The sequence below is a fragment of the Schistocerca serialis genome, chromosome 6 (genome assembly GCF_023864345.2).
Source record: "Schistocerca serialis cubense isolate TAMUIC-IGC-003099 chromosome 6, iqSchSeri2.2, whole genome shotgun sequence".
NCBI lineage: Eukaryota > Metazoa > Arthropoda > Insecta > Orthoptera > Acrididae > Schistocerca > Schistocerca serialis.
The window spans coordinates 731,467,814-731,489,470 of record NC_064643.1 but is presented as its reverse complement, the minus strand read 5'-3'; the positions used below and the strand labels follow the sequence as shown (position 1 = coordinate 731,489,470).

Below are 21,657 nucleotides of genomic sequence, written 5' to 3'. Positions count from 1 at the left end.
ACACATTTCTCGCTCCTCTTTGACGCTGAGCCATTCTGCGAACTGCCTTATCTTGTTATAATGTGCTTGGACAAAAGGAGGATGGAGACTATGTCTACACTTTACTTAAACACAGTAAGGTCTACAGCAGTTGTTTAGATATTACAACTAGTGGTCACGCGACTTCAACCACGCCTAGTTCTTTTTATGCACAGACACAGACAGATTTTGCAGCTGTAATAGCATTATAATTTTTATTGCATCCGCCGGCCGAAACTGGCGGGGAGGTGTCAAATTTCTTCCACAACAGCATTTACGTCACATGGAAGCGTGTGCCAAAGATTGCGTATTATTTCCAGAAGACTTAGAATATCCAACAAATCAACTAAAATAGTTCGTCCACACCCCGTCGCATGACTAGTGAGAGGGATGGAAGGGACGGACTGAACCTGGCCTCTGGTCCTGAGGGGACCTCCAAATCTTGAGGTCCCTGAAATTTGGACCGCCCCCCCCCACCCCCGCCCCCACCACCATTCAAGCCAGGTAGTTTTTAATCAAATCCTAAACTAGGCCACAATATGTTCAGTAAATGACAAACAGTTTAGAGTTTGAGGCGCCATATATATAGAGAATAAACCTAGGTACCTATTATCAGGACATGTCAGTTGCCAACGGGTGCGCACAAAAGTTTTAGAATTTTTGTGAAATGTTTCAAGAAACATAAAAAACTTGTAACGTTCTATTATTAAAATGTGTATGTGTTTGTTTGGCAATGAATACGAAGTGCATAATGTGTGTGTTACTCATATTTACTGTGTCACGTGTTATTGAGCAGATGGTCTGCTTAATCAGTTTTACTGTAATCCAAAAAAATTAAATTACTTAATCTGTAAAACCAGTACGCAGTGTTCATAATGAAATCAATCCCTCTGAAATTTACTCAGCCTCATGAGCACCGAGTTCTATGGCCCTGTATAATAAACTGATAAAATTCCCTGTGCAAATAAACAATGAAACAAATATTCTTTAGCTTTAGAGTCGCAATGGATATAAACTTGGTATTCTGTTCTGTCCACAGTAGGCACAGAAAATATTCAATCTTGGCACGGCGAAGAGCAATGCCGGCCGTAAAATAACTTCATACAAATAATATCAGTAGATTGGCCGATGAATGAATAACCTTGCAAATGTTCAGTGAAACGCTCGATCTTGGCTCAGCGCAGTGCAATGCTGCCCGCATTGAAGCTGTTACAAACGCTAATACTTTTCTGATTCTAGCACATTAATATTTTTCTGACTCTGATTGAAAAATCATTTCTTTTAAAAAATATTCATTGGATTTAAATGAACATGGCATGGAAGGGGATGAGGTACTGATAAGAGGATATCCTAAGACCAAATGCTTCAGTATGAAAATTGTATTCAAAATATTCTCCTTCACAAAATCTGATATGAAACATTATACATGAACTTCTCAACTGTTCTTCATTTCTCACTTACTGTCGTAATTGAAAACACTTGGATTATTACATGACAAAAGGTCTGACAACGTTTGAAAAAATATATTCCAAAATTTATCTTCTATGTATCAGGATTACAAAACACATAAAATATTACAAATCGCGTATACCTAACCAACCTATACATTAAATCTGATGGGAAATACTTGGTTCCTATATTCAAGTGTCGGCACTGTAAAAATTACCGAAATCCACATTGCCTTTCTGCATATTTAAAACCAAATATACAAAATTTCATTTCCTTACAAATTTGTTGCAGTTGATTTACCTCTGAGTTACAGTTTCATTCATCACTTTACTTTATAAAACCTGTATTATGCTGCGTCGATTGACCAACAACTAAATTCTTACAGCTAGCCACTAGCTTTAAGTCTTATATTCTACCTATGACAGAGTGCAACGGCAACTGCTATTGCGTTCCGTGCGCCCCTACTTGCAATCGATTCTGTCACTCAGGTAACATCTTTGGTTCAGTGGTGTCAAAAATACAATCTCTTCTACATGTGAGATGGTTTCAAGACATTTTTCATGAATTATATTACAAAATCTGGCTCCATTTACAAGTGTACCCCTCACAAACTGTAGAATGATAACCAGTAGTGTACTAGACACAATTATTCTACATTTTTTGATACCTATGCTATATACACGGTATACAGTAAGTACAGTTTAGAAATACGCACTAAAGTCCAGTGAAGAGCTTACTAGTGATTTATTAACTTCTTAACTAAAGTATTGGGCATAAACGTTACTTTCTCAAATATAATACATAATTATTGTATATTTCATTTTATGAATATGAAAATCCATCAAGATGAATTATAGTAGAAACTTCTAAATTCAAGCAAAGATTTTTGCAGACTGTAGATATCAGAATCAACAATAGTGTCCTCTAGACTTTATACGACGGGACTAACAGTATAAAACGTTTTACAACTTTTTTTCTGCTGAGCACACCCAATATCGCGTAAATCTTTAATTAGAGTTGCTGACTTGATGGGCTGTATCCACTGTCTCTATGGTTGCTTTGTTGTGATACCTAAATACCAGATCCGAATAGCAAAGAAATTAGGTGATGCTTTCTTTCATAAAACGGAAGACGTACTTATTAAAGATTAGCAATGACGGCAGTCAGTTTGTACCTTATTGTCGTAATTTTACGTTATAAAGTTAAAGCAATTACAGCCCTCGGTCACAAAATTTAATTCCTTTGATCAGGTTTCAACACTTCTATGAGTGCCTTCATCAAAAATTAAATATTCAAATTGGCCTATAACATAAATACAAAATTGCGGGAATTTTTTTTTTTATAAAATTGAAAGTACTGACTAACAGTACAGGAAAGAAACAGTACTTACATGTCACGTATAACATAAATATCAAACGAGAAAGGCTTTAGTCACAAAAATTTAAAGAGGAATACATGGAAGGCGAGCCACTATGGGCTGCTCACACATATAACAAAAAACACAGGTAGCAACAGACTGAGGCGTCCGCGTTAACAACTGCGGGCAGGTGAACATTATTCCTAGAGTGCCATCTAGTAGCCATAAATAAAAGTAGACTACTTAACATTTAAAATATAGACAGCTGAGTGTTAGGATGAACAGTATTTGGTACGTGAACTAACAGGCAAAGTTTTATTTGACAGCAGGAGACATGGTAACTTTTTGCTTACGTAAAAGCTTAGAAATACAGTTTGAAGACTGAAAACTGATTAACAGTACAAAAAGAAACAGTGCCCACATGAAAAACAGTACCCACATGAAACGTATAAAATAAGCGAAAAAGCTTTAGTCACAATTTTTAAAGTGGAATGGGAGGAAAGCAAGCCACTACGGCTGCTCGGATATGTTGAGCTACAGGTAGCGTCAGAGCACTTTATAAGGTCGATAAGTTGGTTAGCGATAACCTTGTTCATTCCTGAGATTGTGCTTTGACACATAAATTTGTTATACATCTTTATTCTACAACTGGAGCCCATCTACATTAAACAGTCTATTCCAACTTTCTTATTACTGCTTACAATCGCATTTCTGTTTCTTTGGTAGTCTGCTGTTTGCAAGAAGTCATGATCTGATGTTAGACATTCAAACATTTCCATTTTGTTAAAAATCACAGCAAAACCATGTTGTATGCAATCCCATCAAGTATAAGTCGCTTTTACGAAGACGTTGCAGCATTCCAGGCAGTTCTTCCATTAGAACATCCATTTTAATGTTGGCTAATTCCACTTGATATGGTACAACCACAGGATTTTTGTGTTTCTTCAAAATGGTCTCCAGCACTTCCTTGCCAGTTTTTCCAACATTCCTCTCACGGTTTCTACATGGGAGAAGTGGTAGTTTCGCCCAGGAACATAATCACAGATATGAACTTCAATAATTTACCATGTGTGCAATTGTTAAATGCACCACCAATTTTCTTCTTTAGTTTTTCTTGACGCTCCACTTGCTCAGAGATCTCAATCACCATAATGTCACAAAATAGTTTTGTATTGGGTGGAAGCGCATTTAAATTTTTCTGGTTTACGAGGATTCAATTTTCAGTATAATTTATGTTGCCAGTGTCAGTAACAATATTGTCTGTGTTCCCAACAACAACCACAAACCAAAGCATTTGTTAGTTGGATTGTCTTCTCTCTCATCTTCTTTTCTAACAGCTGAGGCATTGTTACCACTTTGGAGCAAAATAATTGACATTTTATGCTACCATAAAAGACTGATTAGTTGCAGTTATCAAGCCTTATTATAAACTCTAAATATCCAAGATGTTGATGCTTCCAGATAAATAATCATGTTGTCACCTAATAAATTTAGGCGCCTGATCCCTAGTTCCATGTATTTAAAATAACCATTAAATAGTGTATGTGCAGGCAGAATGTATGGAAAAGCCATCTTTTTTTAAAAAAAACACTTCATTGTTCTTTAAACGTGTACTTTGATAGATGTGCATTCCTAAATTTCCCCATATGTGGTTTTTCTGGGGCAAAGAGTAAGGATATGCATAAAATACATATGTTAAACATGTATGATTATAGATCTCTGATCACAAAAAAATTTGGTCCTAGTACCAAAGTAAACAGCGTTATTTCCACATCTAAACTGTCTGTATTTTTTGTCCAAAAAGTCTTAGTTCTGCTGAATCTGTATCAAAGTCATCCATACATTATAATGATCCCCTATGTGCGACTAAATTCCAATGTTAACATGTGTTGACGTAAGTTTATTTTTTTTTTTTTTTTTTTGCTTTGGGTGTTCTATACAGTTAGTTTTGTGGGTGGGACATAATGATCACTTGAGAACGACACCTGGAATTAAAAAGACTGAGACTGATACTCTAATAGCTATGTACCGCTACATTCCTACCATATGTAGGTGCTTTACTAAGTATAATAAAGCTATAAAGCTATGCATACACAAAACACATGTGGGTTGCTTGTCCACTGCAGACCGGTGACTACAGATTGCAAGAAAAGTGTGTTGTGTCCATAGAAGGACGAGGTAGAGTTTGGCACTACGAACATTAATACATTAACAAAACATCACATTTATTTGCAATGTTTACAGGATAAACATTTAAGAGACATCTTTTTGTCACTTGATTCTCTGTTCCGGCGATGTCTCTGATTCAAACACTTGCTAGCTGTTATAATGTAGAATCAACTGATAGTTGTTTCAATATTAGCAGTGTCGTGCTACATCCTTTATCCTAACAGCGAGTTTTCTGAGATCTGGGAGCAGAGATTGGCGTGTGGCGTCTTAAAAAGATGATCAAGGGGTTACATTGCATTCAGTAAGCCAAAAAAAAGACTTGATCGTCTGGTGGCATCTGTAACATCATCCATTAGGAGAGAGTGAGCCCTGGAGAGAGTTTAGCTCATGATGCTTGCTGGTGGCCTATTTAAATATATGCCCCTTGGAGGAGATGCTATCGACGCATGGCGTGCTGTGTGCAATTGACTAAGGCATAGTCAATACCACAAGCACCATGTAAGAATCATCAAAAACGTCGCAGATACATAGAGCGGTGCATTAGGTACCACTTTAATGTGGAAGCATTCAACACAGTTGTCAAGCTACGAGTACGATATAAGTGGGGGTTATGTCACTCAAATAAATGAACACTGTTAAATTTCCCATGAAGATGTGTTGGGATGGAGAGTAATAGTACGTGTACAAATCACATGCGGGTTGCTTATTGTAATCAACAAGCACGATTATAGATCTCTGATCATGAGTGAAAAATTCTATCCTCTGTCAAAGTAAAACTGTCTGTACAATTATTATTCAAAATGCATGATATTTTGAGTACAAAACACACATAGCGCTGTTGTTATAACTCAATTGTTATACAGCAGTTAAAAGAATGCATGTGGATAACATTAAGGCACCAGTAATAAATGTGTGCTAAGTGACTGGTTCGTTGTGGCAGATTAGCATAGCAGCGACACGAATATAAATGATACAGTGCATAGCATCAGACGCTCCAAGTGGTTGGTCGCAGATAATGCTGTTGTCTATGAGAAGATACCAGCACCAGAAGGCTGTTGAGAATCGCAGGAAGGTCTGCAAAGGATCTGTGGTTGGTACAGAGAGAGGGAGGTGGCACTGAACGTAAGAAAATGTAGTATTGTGGCCATAAATAGGCAAATAAATCCAGTACTGTACTATTACACTATTGATGACAAATCACTAGGATCAGTAACCATCGCAAAATACCTGGAATTAACCACCTGGAGCCACCTCGAGTGGATGAAAACGTAAAGCAAAGTGCAGGAAAGCCAGATCCCATACTCAGATTCATTGGAAGTATATTAAGGGAATACACTCCTGGAAATGGAAAAAAGAACACATTGACACCGGTGTGTCAGACCCACCATACTTGCTCCGGACACTGCGAGAGGGCTGTACAAGCAATGATCACACGCACGGCACAGCGGACACACCAGGAACCGCGGTGTTGGCCGTCGAATGGCGCTAGCTGCGCAGCATTTGTGCACCGCCGCCGTCAGTGTCAGCCAGTTTGCCGTGGCATACGGAGCTCCATCGCAGTCTTTAACACTGGTAGCATTCCGCGACAGCGTGGACGTGAACCGTATGTGCAGTTGACGGACTTTGAGCGAGGGCGTATAGTGGGCATGCGAGAGGCCGGGTGGACGTACCGCCGAATTGCTCAACACGTGGGGCGTGAGGTCTCCACAGTACATTGATGTTGTCGCCAGTGGTCGGCGGAAGGTGCACGTGCCCGTCGACCTGGGACCGGACCGCAGCGACGCACGGATGCACGCCAAGACCGTAGGATCCTACGCAGTGCCGTAGGGGACCGCACCGCCACTTCCCAGCAAATTAGGGACACTGTTGCTCCTGGGGTATCGGCGAGGACCATTCGCAACCGTCTCCATGAAGCTGGGCTACGGTCCCGCACACCGTTAGGCCGTCTTCCGCTCACGCCCCAACATCGTGCAGCCCGCCTCCAGTGGTGTCGCGACAGGCGTGAATGGAGGGACGAATGGAGACGTGTCGTCTTCAGCGATGAGAGTCGCTTCTGCCTTGGTGCCAATGACGGTCGTATGCGTGTTTGGCGCCGTGCAGGTGAGCGCCACAATCAGGACTGCGTACGACCGAGGCACACAGGGCCAACACCTGGCATCATGGTGTGGGGAGCGATCTCCTACACTGGCCGTACACCACTGGTGATCGTCGAGGGGACACTGAATAGTGCACGGTACATCCAAACCGTCATCGAACCCATCGTTCTACCATTCCTAGACCGGCAAGGGAACTTGCTGTTCCAACAGGACAATGCACGTCCGCATGTATCCCGTGCCACCCAACGTGCTCTAGAAGGTGTAAGTCAACTACCCTGGCCAGCAAGATCTCCGGATCTGTCCCCCATTGAGCATGTTTGGGACTGGATGAAGCGTCGTCTCACGCGGTCTGCACGTCCAGCACGAACGCTGGTCCAACTGAGGCGCCAGGTGGAAATGGCATGGCAAGCCGTTCCACAGGACTACATCCAGCATCTCTACGATCGTCTCCATGGGAGAATAGCAGCCTGCATTGCTGCGAAAGGTGGATATACACTGTACTAGTGCCGACATTGTGCATGCTCTGTTGCCTGTGTCTATGTGCCTGTGGTTCTGTCAGTGTGATCATGTGATGTATCTGACCCCAGGAATGTGTCAATAAATTTTCCCCTTCCTGGGACAATGAATTCACGGTGTTCTTATTTCAATTTCCAGGAGTGTATAATTGATTCACAAAATAAGTGCCACTTTGCCCACCACGGCCACTTTCCCCAGCTCTCCTCTATACGAAAAACCGTCCATGGTATGGGTCTATAAAGCAGCCGGTTTCATCTTTTCCAGTTCCATTTGGCCGAGACTGTTACGATTCCTGTTGTATGACGGTTACGCGCTGTGTAGACGTGACAGCAGAGCCGGCACTATTGACGCGCTGGTGTTGCCGCCTTGCAGGGGCAGGAGCACGCGTGGGGCCCGCGGCTGCAGGGCCTCGTGCTCAGCTCCTACTTCTACGGCTACGTCACGACGCAGGTGGTGGGCGGCTGGCTGGCGCTGCGCGTGGGCGGACACCTGCTGTTCGGGCTGGGCATCGCCATCGCCGCCGCGCTCACCCTGCTCACGCCCTGGCTCGTCGGGCTCGGCGTCTACGTCTTCGTCGCCCTCAGGGTCATCGAAGGCATCGTCGAGGTGCGTTAACTCTTTGGAGGGCGGCGAAAGAGCATCGCTGTTTCGTCGTCCTATCGGTGGCGATGCCATTATAAACAGAGTACGAGCGCAAACTGGAAAACGAAAGGAGCCGTAACCTCTACAAAGCAACCACATGGCATTTGCCTTAAGGGGGGTAGGACGTCAAACGGGCCGACTTGGAGCAGGAGAGGCACCACAGGACATTTTAATTTACACTGTCTATACTTTTACAAATAAATTTATAAAACTATGTCAGCATGACCAGCAAGGATTCAGGATTCACACTCATGGCAGTGGAAGTTCACAAACATGGCAAATGTGAAATTTCATCATTTTTTCAGTTACTGTTGGCAGAATTTGATGCTACAGGTACACTTTTCTTCATAAGTAGGAGAGACTCTTCGATGAATTTTGCACAGCATACAAACCATACTTACAGGTGTATGAAACTCTAGAATTTATTTAATTTATGAAAGAACCCAAATTTTATAGATTTTTACCACAGTTTTTGATAGATTTGGAAAATTCTAGAGTTTCATACACCTGTAACTACGGTTCGTATGCTGTGCAAAATTCATCGGAAAATCTCTCCTAGTTGTGAAGAAAAGTGTACCTATAGGAACAAATGCAGCCAATAATAAGTGAAAAACTGATGAAATTTCAGATATAATAAAAAATTACTTTCTTACGTTTTTCAACTTCCACTGCTATGGGTGTGAATTCCGAATCCTTCCTGGTCATGCTGAAAAAGTTTTATAATTTTATTTGTAAAATTATAGACAGTGGAAATTAAAATGTCCTGTAGTGCCTCTCCTGCACCAAGTCAGCCCGTTTGACGTCCTTCCTCCCTTAAGCAATTCAGGAAAATCTCGGAGAGCCTAGATCTGGACAGACTGATGGATTCTTGAACCGTCTTGCTTCCGAATGACAAACCAGTGTCTACATTGTACCACCTTACTTAGCAACACCTTCTCAGCGGGAGGCACCACGGTAAAATATCTCTACGACCACTAATTTAACGCATAGTTGTAATGTTACCTTCAGTAGTGTGATAGCTCGTGATGTTTGTAGCGCACACGGAAGTGAAGGAATTGTCATTAACCGCCGTGATGAGTGCATCTGTCCGCCTTTCCTTGTTGATCCCAATCTCTCGCTAGCTCTGATACGATATAAATTATTTGATCAGAAGCAACAGGACATTCGTTAATGAGCATTAGTATGGTGTGTGTCCACCTTTCACCTTCATGGCGGCTTGAACTCTGCTGGTTACACTTTCAGTGACTTTTCTGAATGTCTCTGGAGGGAGGGCAACCTATTCTTCGATTGAAACGTCAAGTTTACTGTTCCCAGTCGCTGGTAAGAGTAAGCTTGTTGTTTCAATCGATATCAATAACACTCACGGTAAATCATAATCAAAAATTTTCGCACTGAAAGACTATTCTTCCTCAAAAGCCGAAACCAGAGAAGAAAGTTTTAAAATTTTGTTTTTGTGAGGGGTTCACAGCTTCAGCGTGTTTTGAGAATAAAAACGTAGCCCAAGTAGGCTGTACTACTTTTCAGGTTACCTTCCATTCAGAAGGCTGTTGCACGCAGCTACTGTTATATTGACTTGTAAATAATCGATTTCAGCTATCAGTCGTCCTTTCTAAATTTTATTGGCAGATCTGGATTTCAGCTAGAAACTAGCCATTCTCAATGCACTATCATTTTTCATCAATGCATGTAATGCCTGTTGGTCAGGCTTCATCCACAGTTCATTGAATACTCAGAATGATAGTGCATTGACAATGGCTAGTTTCTAGCTGAAATCTAGATCTGCCAATAAAATTTAAAAAGGACGACGACTGATAGTTGAAATCTATTATTTACAAATGTATTCCTTTTTTTATCTGCGCGATCGGCCACTCTCAACCTTTGGTCATTTTCAAGTACCCGTAATACGTTCAAAAATGGTTTATACATTCACTGTCTATAAACTTTCACATATACGTATGCTTTACAACACAGGTTACTCACGTATCTTAAGCTTCCACCTTCATTTTCCATTGCAATACTAAACTAAAAGTAAACTCAGTCCGAACAGGCCTTGGAAGACCCAACGATACGGACCGGCCGTGTCTCATACACAGCCCACAGGCATCACTGGATGCGGATTTGGAGGGACATGTGGTCAGCACACCTCTCTCCCGGCCGTATGTCAGCTTCCGTGATCGGAGCCCTTACTTCTCAATCAAGTAGCTCCTCAGTTTGCCTGACAAGGGCTGAGTGCACCCCGTTGCTAACAGCGCTCGGCAGACCGGATGGTCACCCATCCAAGTCCTACGCCAGCCCGACAGCGCTTAACTTCGGTGATCTGACGGGAACCGGTGTTACCACTGCGACAACGCCGTTGGCTCCATTGTAATACGTCGATAGTATATGTGGACAGGAATACATCATATTTCAGCGCATATGTGGCACAAAAACAATATAATATTGTACATGGTTGCGTCTATTAGCCAACACAAACAGAAAGACGTCATCTCATAGTATAGTCATAGCTGTTATGATATAACACAAGATGTTTAGGAACCTGCCTGTGGATGGACGATAACGCCAAGTAAACTACTGGCGCCATATTCACTGGCATAACACGTTGTTACTCTCACAATCTTCAGATAGTGATGTTGGACGCTGGGATCTGGAGAGAAATCGAAGTTCTAACTAATCCCAAAGGTGTTCCGTTGAATTCGCGTCTGGTCTCCGGAAGGCGACTCAATTTCAGGAATGTTATTGTCCATAAATCAACGCCTCACAGTCCGCCCCTGGTAGCTGAGTTGTCAGCGCCACGGAATGTCATACCTAACGGCCCGGGTTCGATTCCCGGCTGGGTTGGAGATTTTCTCCTCTCAGGGACTGGGTGTTGTGTTATCATCATGTCATCCCCATCGACACGCAAGTCGCCGAAGTGGCGCCAACTCAAAAGACTTGCACCAGGCGAACGGTCTACCCGACGGCAGGTCCTAGCCACACGGCATTTCCATTTTAACGCCTTACAGATACTCTTTCATAACAGGGTGCAATGTCACGACGATGTACAAAATCACATTCTTCGAACTGTTCCTCTAGAGTGTGCAGTACACGATGCTGTAAAATTCATCCGTATCCTTCAGCAATTTGAGTTTTCTTAAGCGCAATAAGGGGTCTACTCGCTTACCACGAAAAACTCCCCCATATTTTATTGCCGCCTCCTCTGTACTTCACTGTTGGCACTACACATGAAGGCAGGCAACTTCTCCAGGCCTTTTCCAAAGTCAAACCCCTCCATCGGATTGCCACGGGCTATGGCATGATTCACTACCTCAATTCACTCGTTTCCAGCCATCCACTATTAAGTGTCGTCGCCATTTACACCACTTCAAATATGTGTCCGATGAGGACCTGCTCCACCACTGTGCCCCTTAATTTTTAACTTCCTGCGCGCAGTCCTTGTGCTAGTGATACCTCCCGCTAAGTTCATGCGATTTCTTATAACCACCCTCCTCCATGCTCCATGGTCCCTGTCCATCAGTACACGGGGTCTGCCTCGATTTCGTTTGGCTGTGATTTTTCCATCGCGTTTCCGCTTCGCAGTCACGTCACCAACATCCAACGTGTGCATTCTCAGAAGAAGTGTGAACCATGGTACTACTCAATTATTTAGAGAATCAAAATTACAATCTCACCACAGTTATTTAAGGAAAATAGGAAGCCCGGGATCACTGGTGATGGACAAGCTTGTGATTGTTTTACAATTTTAATGTGACTCAAACAGACTTTATTAAAAACTTCAATTCGGACATTTGCCCTCTTACTGATGCAACATACAAAGTTTCACTGTAATTGAATTACATAAACGCAATAAGAATCATATTTTGCATCACCAACCAGAAACATACATAGTAGGCACAGTGAATAATCAATCATAAACAATCGTTCTTATTTAACCATATCTCAAAAGGCTAGTAATACTATACACTTCCAACCCAAAGTTACACAGCCACATAATACCACAACTTCATTAAAAAAAACAAAGATCTTAAAGCTCAATAAAAGTGAACAGCCCACATAAAGGTCCACAGTGAAACATGCTTATACTAAAAATGCAAAGTTAGCTAAACTGGCACACAGGAAAATAACAAGCTACTTCAGTGTTCATGATTGCCTCGTCATAGACTATATATTCATTTCACGTAGTACAGCATTTGTGAATATTCCGTGTTATAATATCTTGGCATCACACAATGAATACTATAGCACTGCCCAGTCGAGAGGCTGGAACGCATTGACTATTAGCGCGCAGGCAGGTTTGATAACGGATTCAGGATTAAACTTCGACACCCGATAAAGATGTAATAAATCTAATCAGCCGGAGAAATAATTAATAGGCTGATTAAAACTGTCTGCCAGACCAGCACCCAAACTTGGGCCAGTCCAAACCAGCGCCCACTGTGCTGCAGAGTGTGAATTCATTCTGGAAACAATCCCGTAGGCTTTCCTAGGCCATTCTTCGCAATATTCTTTCATCCAAAAGTACTTCAAGGAGTATGCAGAGGAAATGCGAAGTTTGGAAGTTAGGAGGTGAGGTATTATTTGAAATAAAGCTCTGTGCTTGAATATGTATATACATTGTTTTCCCTGATATGATTGCTTTTAATCAACAATTTGCTAATTTTTTATTTTTCTAATACCAGTTCCTTTGCCAGGATTTTCTTTTTGATTCTTAAATGCAACCAGAATACTTACAAGATTCCTGCCATCCATACTGGAAAATCTTTACTTCCTGAAGCTGTTGCAGAATGTAATGAAAAATTAGAAGATCCCACCATGTCAAAAACAATACCGGAAAATCGCTAAGAGAAAAGAGAGAGCTACGTAGCAGATACAGACGAAGTCAGGTCGTCGCTGACATACAAAGCATAATTAATGAAATTGGATGAATTTTACTATGATATTGATACGCTTTTCATTACAAACTGAAGTAGCATGATGTCCAAAATTCGCGTAGCGTATCTGTTTACGTAATAAATTCTGAATTTACATACATATACGAAAAAAATTTAGATTTTGCTCTAGTTTATGAGTCCTCTGTAAGTATTATAACCTCAATCTGTGTAATTGATAGCGATATGCAGAAAAACAGTATTCTTTCTCTGTTTTGGGAAATAGCTTTTGAAGAAAACCAGGTAAGAATTTGGGCAAAAACTATGAGCTGTAGCCAATGAAGTTAAGTTTGCTGTAAATGCGTCTTATGATTGTTTAGAACACTAGCATCATAAGGAAAGCGGAGGCTTTTTGTTTTTTACACGTCGAAGGGAAACCTTTTGCATTTGTTTCACTGAATGCGGAGGTACAATTATTAATGCGCTGTACCTATATTTGGGAGGACCGTGTGTAAGTACCTGTCCGGAAGTTTGGGTTCTCTACGGTTTCCTAAATCTACTACGATGCATATCAGTTTGATTTCTGTCAACACGGCCGATTTCGTTCACCATCCATGTCATAGCTAATCCCCCATCTCTAAACATTACATCTAGGATGGGTATAAAACCCTAATCTTTGTTCCTCCCTGTTACATTAATATGATAAACAGTTGTGGATCGAACATTAACCCCTGTGGAACAAAATATTTTTAGGACTTTTTTTCCTAAGGCGTACGATGCTTACGTTGCCTCGTGTACAGCAGTGTCCTGTGGCCGTTTGCAGGGCGTGTCGTACCCGGCGATGCACGACGTGTGGGGGCGTTGGACGCCGCCGGGCGAGCGAAACCGCCTGGCCACGCTCGGCTACTCGGGCAGCTACGTGGGCACTGTGGTCGCCATGACCGCCTCCGGGTTCCTCGCGGCGCGCGCCGGCTGGCCCGCCATCTTCTACGTCTTCGGTGAGAGCCTACAGCACCTGCAAATTACCCGTCACATATCCCGGGGAGTTCTGTAGCAGCACAACGCAACCTAGTCTCTCAAAAGAAAACACCGCCTGTTATTGGTTGTACAGTTTTCAGTTTATTAGCTATTGGCCAATTTTGTCTGTATAGCCATTATCAAGCAACATACAGACTGCTTGATAATGACTATGCAGTCGAAACTGCCCGATAACTACACTACTGGCCATTAAAATTGCTACACCACGAAGCTGACGTGCTACAGACGCGAAATTTAAGTGACAGGAAGAAGATGCTGTGGTATGCTAATGATTACCTTTTCAGAGCATTCACACAAGGTTAGGGCCCGTGGCGACTCCTACAACGTGCTGACATGAGGAAAGTTTCCAACCGATTTCTCATACACAAACAGCAGCTGACCGGCGTTGCCTTGAGAAACGTTGTTAAGATGCCTCGTGTTAGGAGGAGCAATGCGTACCATCACGTTTCCGACTTTGATAAAGTTCGGATTGTAGCCTATCGCGATTGCGGTTTATCGTATCACGACATTGTTGCTCGCGTTGGTCGAGATCCAATGACTGCTAGCAGAATATGGAATCGGTGGGTTCAGGAGGGTAATACGGAACGCCGTGCTGGATCCCAACGGCCTCGTATCACTAGCAGTCGAGATGACAGGCGTCTTATCCGCACGGCTGTAACGGGTCGTGCAGCCACGTCTCGATCCCTGAGTCAACATATGGGGGCGTTTGCAAGACAACAACCATCTGCACGAACAGTTCGACGACGTTTGCAGCAGCATGGACTATCAGCTCGGAGACCATGGCTGCGGTTACCCTTGACGCTGCATCACAGACAGTAGCGCTTGCGATGGTGTACTCAACGATGAACCTGGGTGCACGAATGGCAAAACGTCATTTTTTCGGATGAATTCAGGTTCTGTTTACAGCATCATGATAGTCGCATCCGTGTTTGGCGACATCGCAGTGAACGCACATTGGAAGCGTGTATTCGCCATCGCCATACTGGCGTATCACCAGTCGTGATGGTATGGGCTGCTATTGGTTACGCGTCTCGATCACCTCTTGTTCGCATTGACGGTACTTTGAACAATGGACGTTACATTTCAGATGTGTTACGACCCGTGGCTCTACCCTTCATTCGATCCCTGCGAAACCATACATTTCAGCAGGATAATCCACGACCGCATGTTGCAGGTCCTGTACGGGCCTTTCTGGATACAGAAAATGTTCGACTGCTGCCCTGGCCAGTACATTCTCCAGATGTCTGACCGATTGAAAACTTCTGGTCAATTGTGGCTCGTCATAATACGCCAGTCACTGCTCTTTATGAACTGTGGTATCGTGTTGAAGCTGCATGGGCAGCTGTACCTGTACACGCGATCAAAGCTCTGTTTGACTCAATGCCCAGGCGTATCAAGGCCGTTATTACGGCCAGAGGTGATCGTTCTTGGTACCGATTTCTCAGGATCTATGCACCCAATCTACATGAAAATGTAATCACATGTAAGTTCTAGTATAATATATTTGTCCAATGAATACTCGTTTGTCATCTGCATTTCTTCTTGGTGTAGCAATTTTAATGGCCAGTAGTGTAATAAAGTGAAAACTGTACAGCCCATAAAGTACAATATTTTATTTTGAAAAATGTTTTCGTGCGGTAGCAAAATTCAGTAGTGCCTGAAAGAATTTATTTTTCTGCTAGTTTTATACCCAGTGAAGTATAAACTCACTGCAAAAGATAGGGAGAGTAAAAGAATTGGAGGGAACACAAAGAGTGAATCTTAACAAACTCTGCATAAATAGGCTGTAGCTCAGTGACTATGGGGTCTAAGTTGGACAAGCGTCAAATTACAAAGTCATAGCTTCAGTGTCCAATTTACTTACCTGTCAGCTTCCGTGGGACCATGCGAGTCATACTACATGGACATGGGACGTGTCAGTACATAGATCACAGAATGCCGATTAGAAAATTTATAAACAAAAAGAGTTAAAGACTCAAGAAACAACGAAAAAAATTGCGAGAATGTATACGAATAAATAACACATTACAGGGAAAACTGCTCAACTACTGCGAGCAACTCGTGTACAATGTAGAAAAAGTGTGCCACAAGAAAACTTTTCCAGTCTGATGTATACGTGTATACTGAAGCGGCGAACGAAAGTTTGTACCAACGCCAGGATTTGAACGAAGGTCCCTTGCTCACTGGGCAGGTGCGCTGACCACTACGCCATCTTGGATCAGAGGCTTTGCACAACCTCGGACTATCCTGGCACGCCTCTCTCCTCAATCAAAATTCCGATTCACTTCTCAGCCCACTTGGTACTCGCCCTGAACTCGAACAGTATTACAGAGGCTCCCCAACTGTATTCGAACAGCACCTCAGCAGCGAACACAATAGTATATTGTGTCTAAAACCCAGGTTCAAATGGTTCAAATGGCTCTGAGCACTATGGGACTTAACATCTATGGTCATCAGTCCCCTAGAACTTTAAAAACTACTTAAACCTAACTAACCTAAGGACATCACACACATCCATGCCCGAGGCAGGATTCGAACCTGCGACCGTAGCAGTCCCGCGGTTCCGGACTGAGCGCGTAGAACCGCGAGACCACCGCGGCCGGCTAAAACCCAGCCCTAGGTGCTTTAATCAAGTGATACTATATGTTTGCAGAGGGCACTTCAAGTCTCAAGCATCTATCACGTAAAGGGCGACAATTATTGAACCATATGAAATAAAAACGTCACCTGCCAGGGTGAGGAGAGCGCTAGTTCGCTGCTTCCTGGACTCGGGTAGGCGCGCCGGCCCCGGATCGAATCCGCCCAGAGGATTAACGACGAGGACCGGTGTGCCGGCCAGCCTGGATGTGGTTTTTAGGCGGCTTTCCACATCCTGCTAGATGAATACCGGACTGGTCCCCATGTTCCGCCTCAGTTGAAACACGTTCGCGCTATTTCACGATTTACACTGGATGCAGACAGCTGGGATACAAAGATTCCATCCCTGGGGGTACGGCGTGGCGGCAGGAAGGGCAGCCAGCCACCCCTAAAACTAACCTTGCCAAATGCGTTCTAACCACGCGGAACCTTGCATCGCTGTGAGACTATGGCGTAAGTGAAAGAAAGAAGAAAGAAATGAAATAAAAACGTCATAACTTCTGAATGGCTTTGCTTTAGGACGTTCAAACTGCACAGTTGGCCGTGGGGCATGATAGGAATTAGTATGCGCATGTACGGTTTGGTTTAACAACAAAGCTCACTATCGTTTGGATGGGTTCGTCAATTAAGTAAAATTGTCCCATTTGGGTCGCTGAGAATCCGATTTTGCGATCGAGAAGTCGCTTCACCCTCAGAGAGTGACTGTGTGGCGTTCAGTGTCCAGTCACAGAGTAATCGGTACGATATTCCTTGATGGCACGAAAGATACGTGAAGGTTTCGGAAGTTGATTTCATCACCATTATCCAAAGTGACCCTGATATCGTCAAGATGTCGCCCATGGCAAGCCATCCTAGGCTTACATTTCAGAACATTATGTCGTTCCGCACACGGCGAGGGTTTCTACTGCTTGTCCTTGTGCATGTCAAATACTACCTTGGTCAGCAAGATCGCTGGACCTCTCCTCAGTTGAGAACTTTCGGAGCGTTATGGGCTGGTATTTCCAGCCAGCTCGGGATTTTGACGATCTAACGCGCCTGCTGGACAGAATTTGGATCGATATCCCTCAGCAGGATATACAACAGCTCTGTCAATCAACGCCAAGCCGAACAGCTGCTTGCATAAGGATCAGACTTGGACCAACGAGTTACTGACTTGCTGAATTTGCGAAGGTCTTTCTCTTAAATAAATCATCCAATTTTTTTTATACTGTCACCATTTGTTTCCCTGTATATGTACACCAGATTTCCGTCCTATTCGAATAATTTCATCGTCTTATGTGGTTTCTTTTCTCATAGGGTAGGTTTTTTTCTGTGTCCCTTATTGCCGTTTTAATCCTTGAGAACTGTTTGTATATGTGACAAATGCCAACTTCCACAGTGGTTTAGAATACAATTAAACGGCAGATCACCTTACGACTGGCTGAGTAAGATAAACATCAGAGGACAGCAAAGGAACACCGCCTTCAATAGAACCGTGTCTAATAAGGCAGCGCGGCGTACAAACCAATATTCAGGATGAAGCCAGCTTGACATTGCCTAGCCGTACTCAAAATGGGCGGGTGTATAGTGCGAACAACTGCAAACGTGTCTCCCCTTGATGCTGTCTTCAGTCCAAAGACTGGTTTGATGCGGCTCTTCATGCTAATCTACCCTGTGCAAGCCTCTTTGTTTCCGCATCTACAGCAACCTACATCCATTTGAACCTCTTTGCTATATTCATTCCTTTGCTATCCTCTATGATTTTTACTCCACGTATCGAGAAAGGAAAATTATATAGAACTAAGAGTTTATGCATACCTTGCCAAAGGTTCTATGCAGGCTTTTGGCTCTAGGAAGTGGGATATAAACATAATACAATAATCGAGAGTTTGTAAATCACAAACAAACCAAGCAAAGATGAAATGAAATAAATGTAAAGGGTTACTTTATGTGGTTCCTATATTTCTAAATTCTTTCAAATGTTGATTTTTTTTGTTTTTTAATATTTTTTATTTATTTATTTTGCAGCCTGCATCTCGTGGTCGTGCGGTAGCGTTCTCGCTTCCCACGCCCGGGTTCCCGGGTTCGATTCCCGGCGGGGTCAGGGATTTTCTCTGCCTCGTGATGGCTGGGTGTTGTGTGCTGTCCTTAGGTTAGTTAGGTTTAAGTAGTTCTAAGTTCTAGGGGACTGATGACTGTAGCAGTTAAGTCCCATAGTGCTCAGAGCCATTTATTTTGCAAGTGAAACACAGGTGGAATAATATGTTAAACATTTGGAATGCGACTTTCGTACTAATTGCTGCGCCATGTTACCCACCCTTCGTGATGAATCGAGTCTCTTCTGATCGCGAATGCTGTTGGATGCTGCAGGCGCAGTCGGGATGCTCTGGTTCTTGGCGTGGGCGCTGCTGGTTAGGCGTGGTCCAGAGTTCGACTCCCGAATCGACCCAAGGGAGTGCAAGTATATCAGCGAGGCTGTGGGCGATCATCCCAACACGCAGGTGAGTGCCGTCCACGATCCTTCCAGACACTTCCAACGAAAGTGTGCACCCTGAATTTGAATGACACTGTGCGACCAGGGATCAACCTGGTCCCACGACGCTGTCAGAGTCTCACGGAGTCCGCGGCGGTGTTGAACAGCCATACTTATTTCACTCTTACAGGTCCAATGGACATTTTAAGGGGGGTAGGACGTCAAAAGGGCCGACCTGGAGCAGGAGAGGCACCACAGGACATTTTAATTTCCAGTGTCTATACTTTTATAAATAAATTCATAAAACTTTGTCACCAGGACCAGGAAGGATTGAGGACTCACACTCTTTGAAGTGGAAGTTCTAAAACGTAGCAAAATACCTTTTTTTACATGTGAAATTTCATCATTTTTTCACTTATTACTGCCTGCATTTGTTGCTATAGGTACACTTTTCTTCCTAAGTAAGAGAGATTCTTCGATGAATTTTTCATAGCATACAAACAGTAGTTACAGGTGTATGAAACTCTAGAAATTTCCAAATCTATTGAAAAACTGTCGAAAAAATTGAGATAATTAACTATAAAACTTGAGTTTTTTCTAAACATGAAGTTTAAAATGTAACAGTTCATTCATTTTTTCATAAATTAAATAACTTCTAGAGTTTCATACACCTGTAACTATGGTTTGTATGCTGTGCAAAAGTCATCGAAGAATCTCTCTTACTTAGGAAGAAAAGTGTACCTATAGCAACAAATGCAGCCAGTAGTAAGTGAAAAAAATGATGAAATTTCACATGTAAAAAAAAAGTGTTTTGTTACGTTTTTGAGCTTCCACTGCTATGAGTATGAATCCTGAATCCTTCCTGGTCATGCTGTTAAAGTTTTATGAATTTATTTGTAAAAGTATAGACAGTGGAAATTAAAATGTCCTGTGGTGCCTCTCCTGCTCCAAGTCGGCCCGTTTGACGTCCTACGCCCCTTAATTACAATTACTGCATGTGACTGAAGCTAATTAGCTAGTGATCCGTGAAACATTTCAATTAATGCAAACTGAGTACGAGGGACTGCAATAAGTAAGGTAATACATTTTTTTCTCGGTCAATTTCGGTTGCAAAAATGTGTAATTTGCATAATCGATTTCACTTCGATGCGATTTAGCGTCAGTAGCTATAGTTTCATGAAGTTCCTATAGGCAGAGGAGCTGTAAGTAGCCTTCAGCGTGGCTCCTATAAGGAAGGCGCTTTCCAAGCAGAGAGCTGTCATTGAGTTTCTGTTGACGGTAAACCAGACCATCGCAGATATCCATAGGGGATTGCAGAATGTCTACAGAGACCTGGCAGTGAACAAAAGCACGGTGAGTCGTTGGGAGAGGCATTTGCCATCATCGCAACAAGGTCGCGCAAACCTGTCCGAACTCCCGCGTGCCGGTCAGCCACATACAGCCTGAGAAAACTGAAGACACGACTTCAGCGTGTTCGCGGTTACAAAAATGCAAACGAACAAAAATGCAAAGCCCCACGCAAGCCTGCGCACTCCAGAGGAGCTCATAAAACTACAATGGACTGTTTTTCCTCATCCACTCCATTGCCCGGATCTCGCACCTCCCGACTTCCATCTGTTTCTCCCAATGAAGGGAGCTCTCTGCAGGAAGCAGTACGAGAATGATGGGAAGGGTGTTTACGCAGCAAGACGCTGGCACCGACATCTACCAGCAGAGTGTTACCATGCCTGCATACAAGAATTCTCAATAAGGTGGCTTAAGACTATCACATTAAACGGTGACTCTGCTGAAAAACAGAGTAGGGAAATATACACTGAAGCGTCAAAGAAAGTGGTATAGTCATGCGTATTCAAATACAGTGATATGTAAACAGGCAGAATGTGGCGCTGCGGTCGGCATCGCCTATATAAGACAAAAAGTGTCGGGCGCAGTTGTTAGATCGGTTACTGCTGCTACAGTGGCAGGTTATCAACATTCAAGTGAGTTTGAATGTGGTGTTATAGTCGCCCCACGAGCAATGAGGCGCAGCATTTCCGAGGTAGCGATGAAGCGGGATTTTTCTCGTACCACCATTTCACGAATGTACCGCGAATATCAGGAATCCGGTAAAACATCAAATCTCCGACATCGTTATGGCTGGGAAAGGTCCTGCAAAGGAGGGACCAATGACGACTGAAGAGAATCGTTCAACATGACAGAAATAGAACCCTTCTGCAAATTGGAGCAGATTTCAATTCTCGGTCACCATCAAGTATCAGCGTGTGAAACATTCAAGGAAACATCGTCGATATGGGCTTTCAGAGTCAAAGACTCTCTCTTGTAACCTTGATAACTGAACGACACTAAACTTTACGCATCGCCTGGGCCCGTCATCACACACAAGGACTGTTTATAACTAGAAACACGTCGGATGAGTCT

At 43.0% G+C, this 21,657-nt stretch overlaps 1 protein-coding gene and 1 pseudogene across 4 annotated transcripts in view; one reads left to right on the top strand and one right to left on the bottom strand.

Annotated features, from left to right (window-relative positions):
- LOC126484168 (vesicular glutamate transporter 1-like) overlaps nt 1-21,657 on the top strand; it is a 132,677-nt gene that overhangs the window by 49,124 nt on the left and 61,896 nt on the right. For all 4 annotated transcript variants that reach the window (XM_050107572.1, XM_050107570.1, XM_050107573.1 and 1 more), the window contains exons 4-6: nt 7,978-8,211; nt 13,936-14,110; nt 19,137-19,267. In XM_050107572.1, the coding sequence (XP_049963529.1) occupies nt 7,978-8,211; nt 13,936-14,110; nt 19,137-19,267 (540 nt within the window). The remainder of the gene's footprint in view (nt 1-7,977; nt 8,212-13,935; nt 14,111-19,136; nt 19,268-21,657) is intronic.
- On the bottom strand, nt 10,488-10,605 carry LOC126485426 (5S ribosomal RNA; annotated as a pseudogene).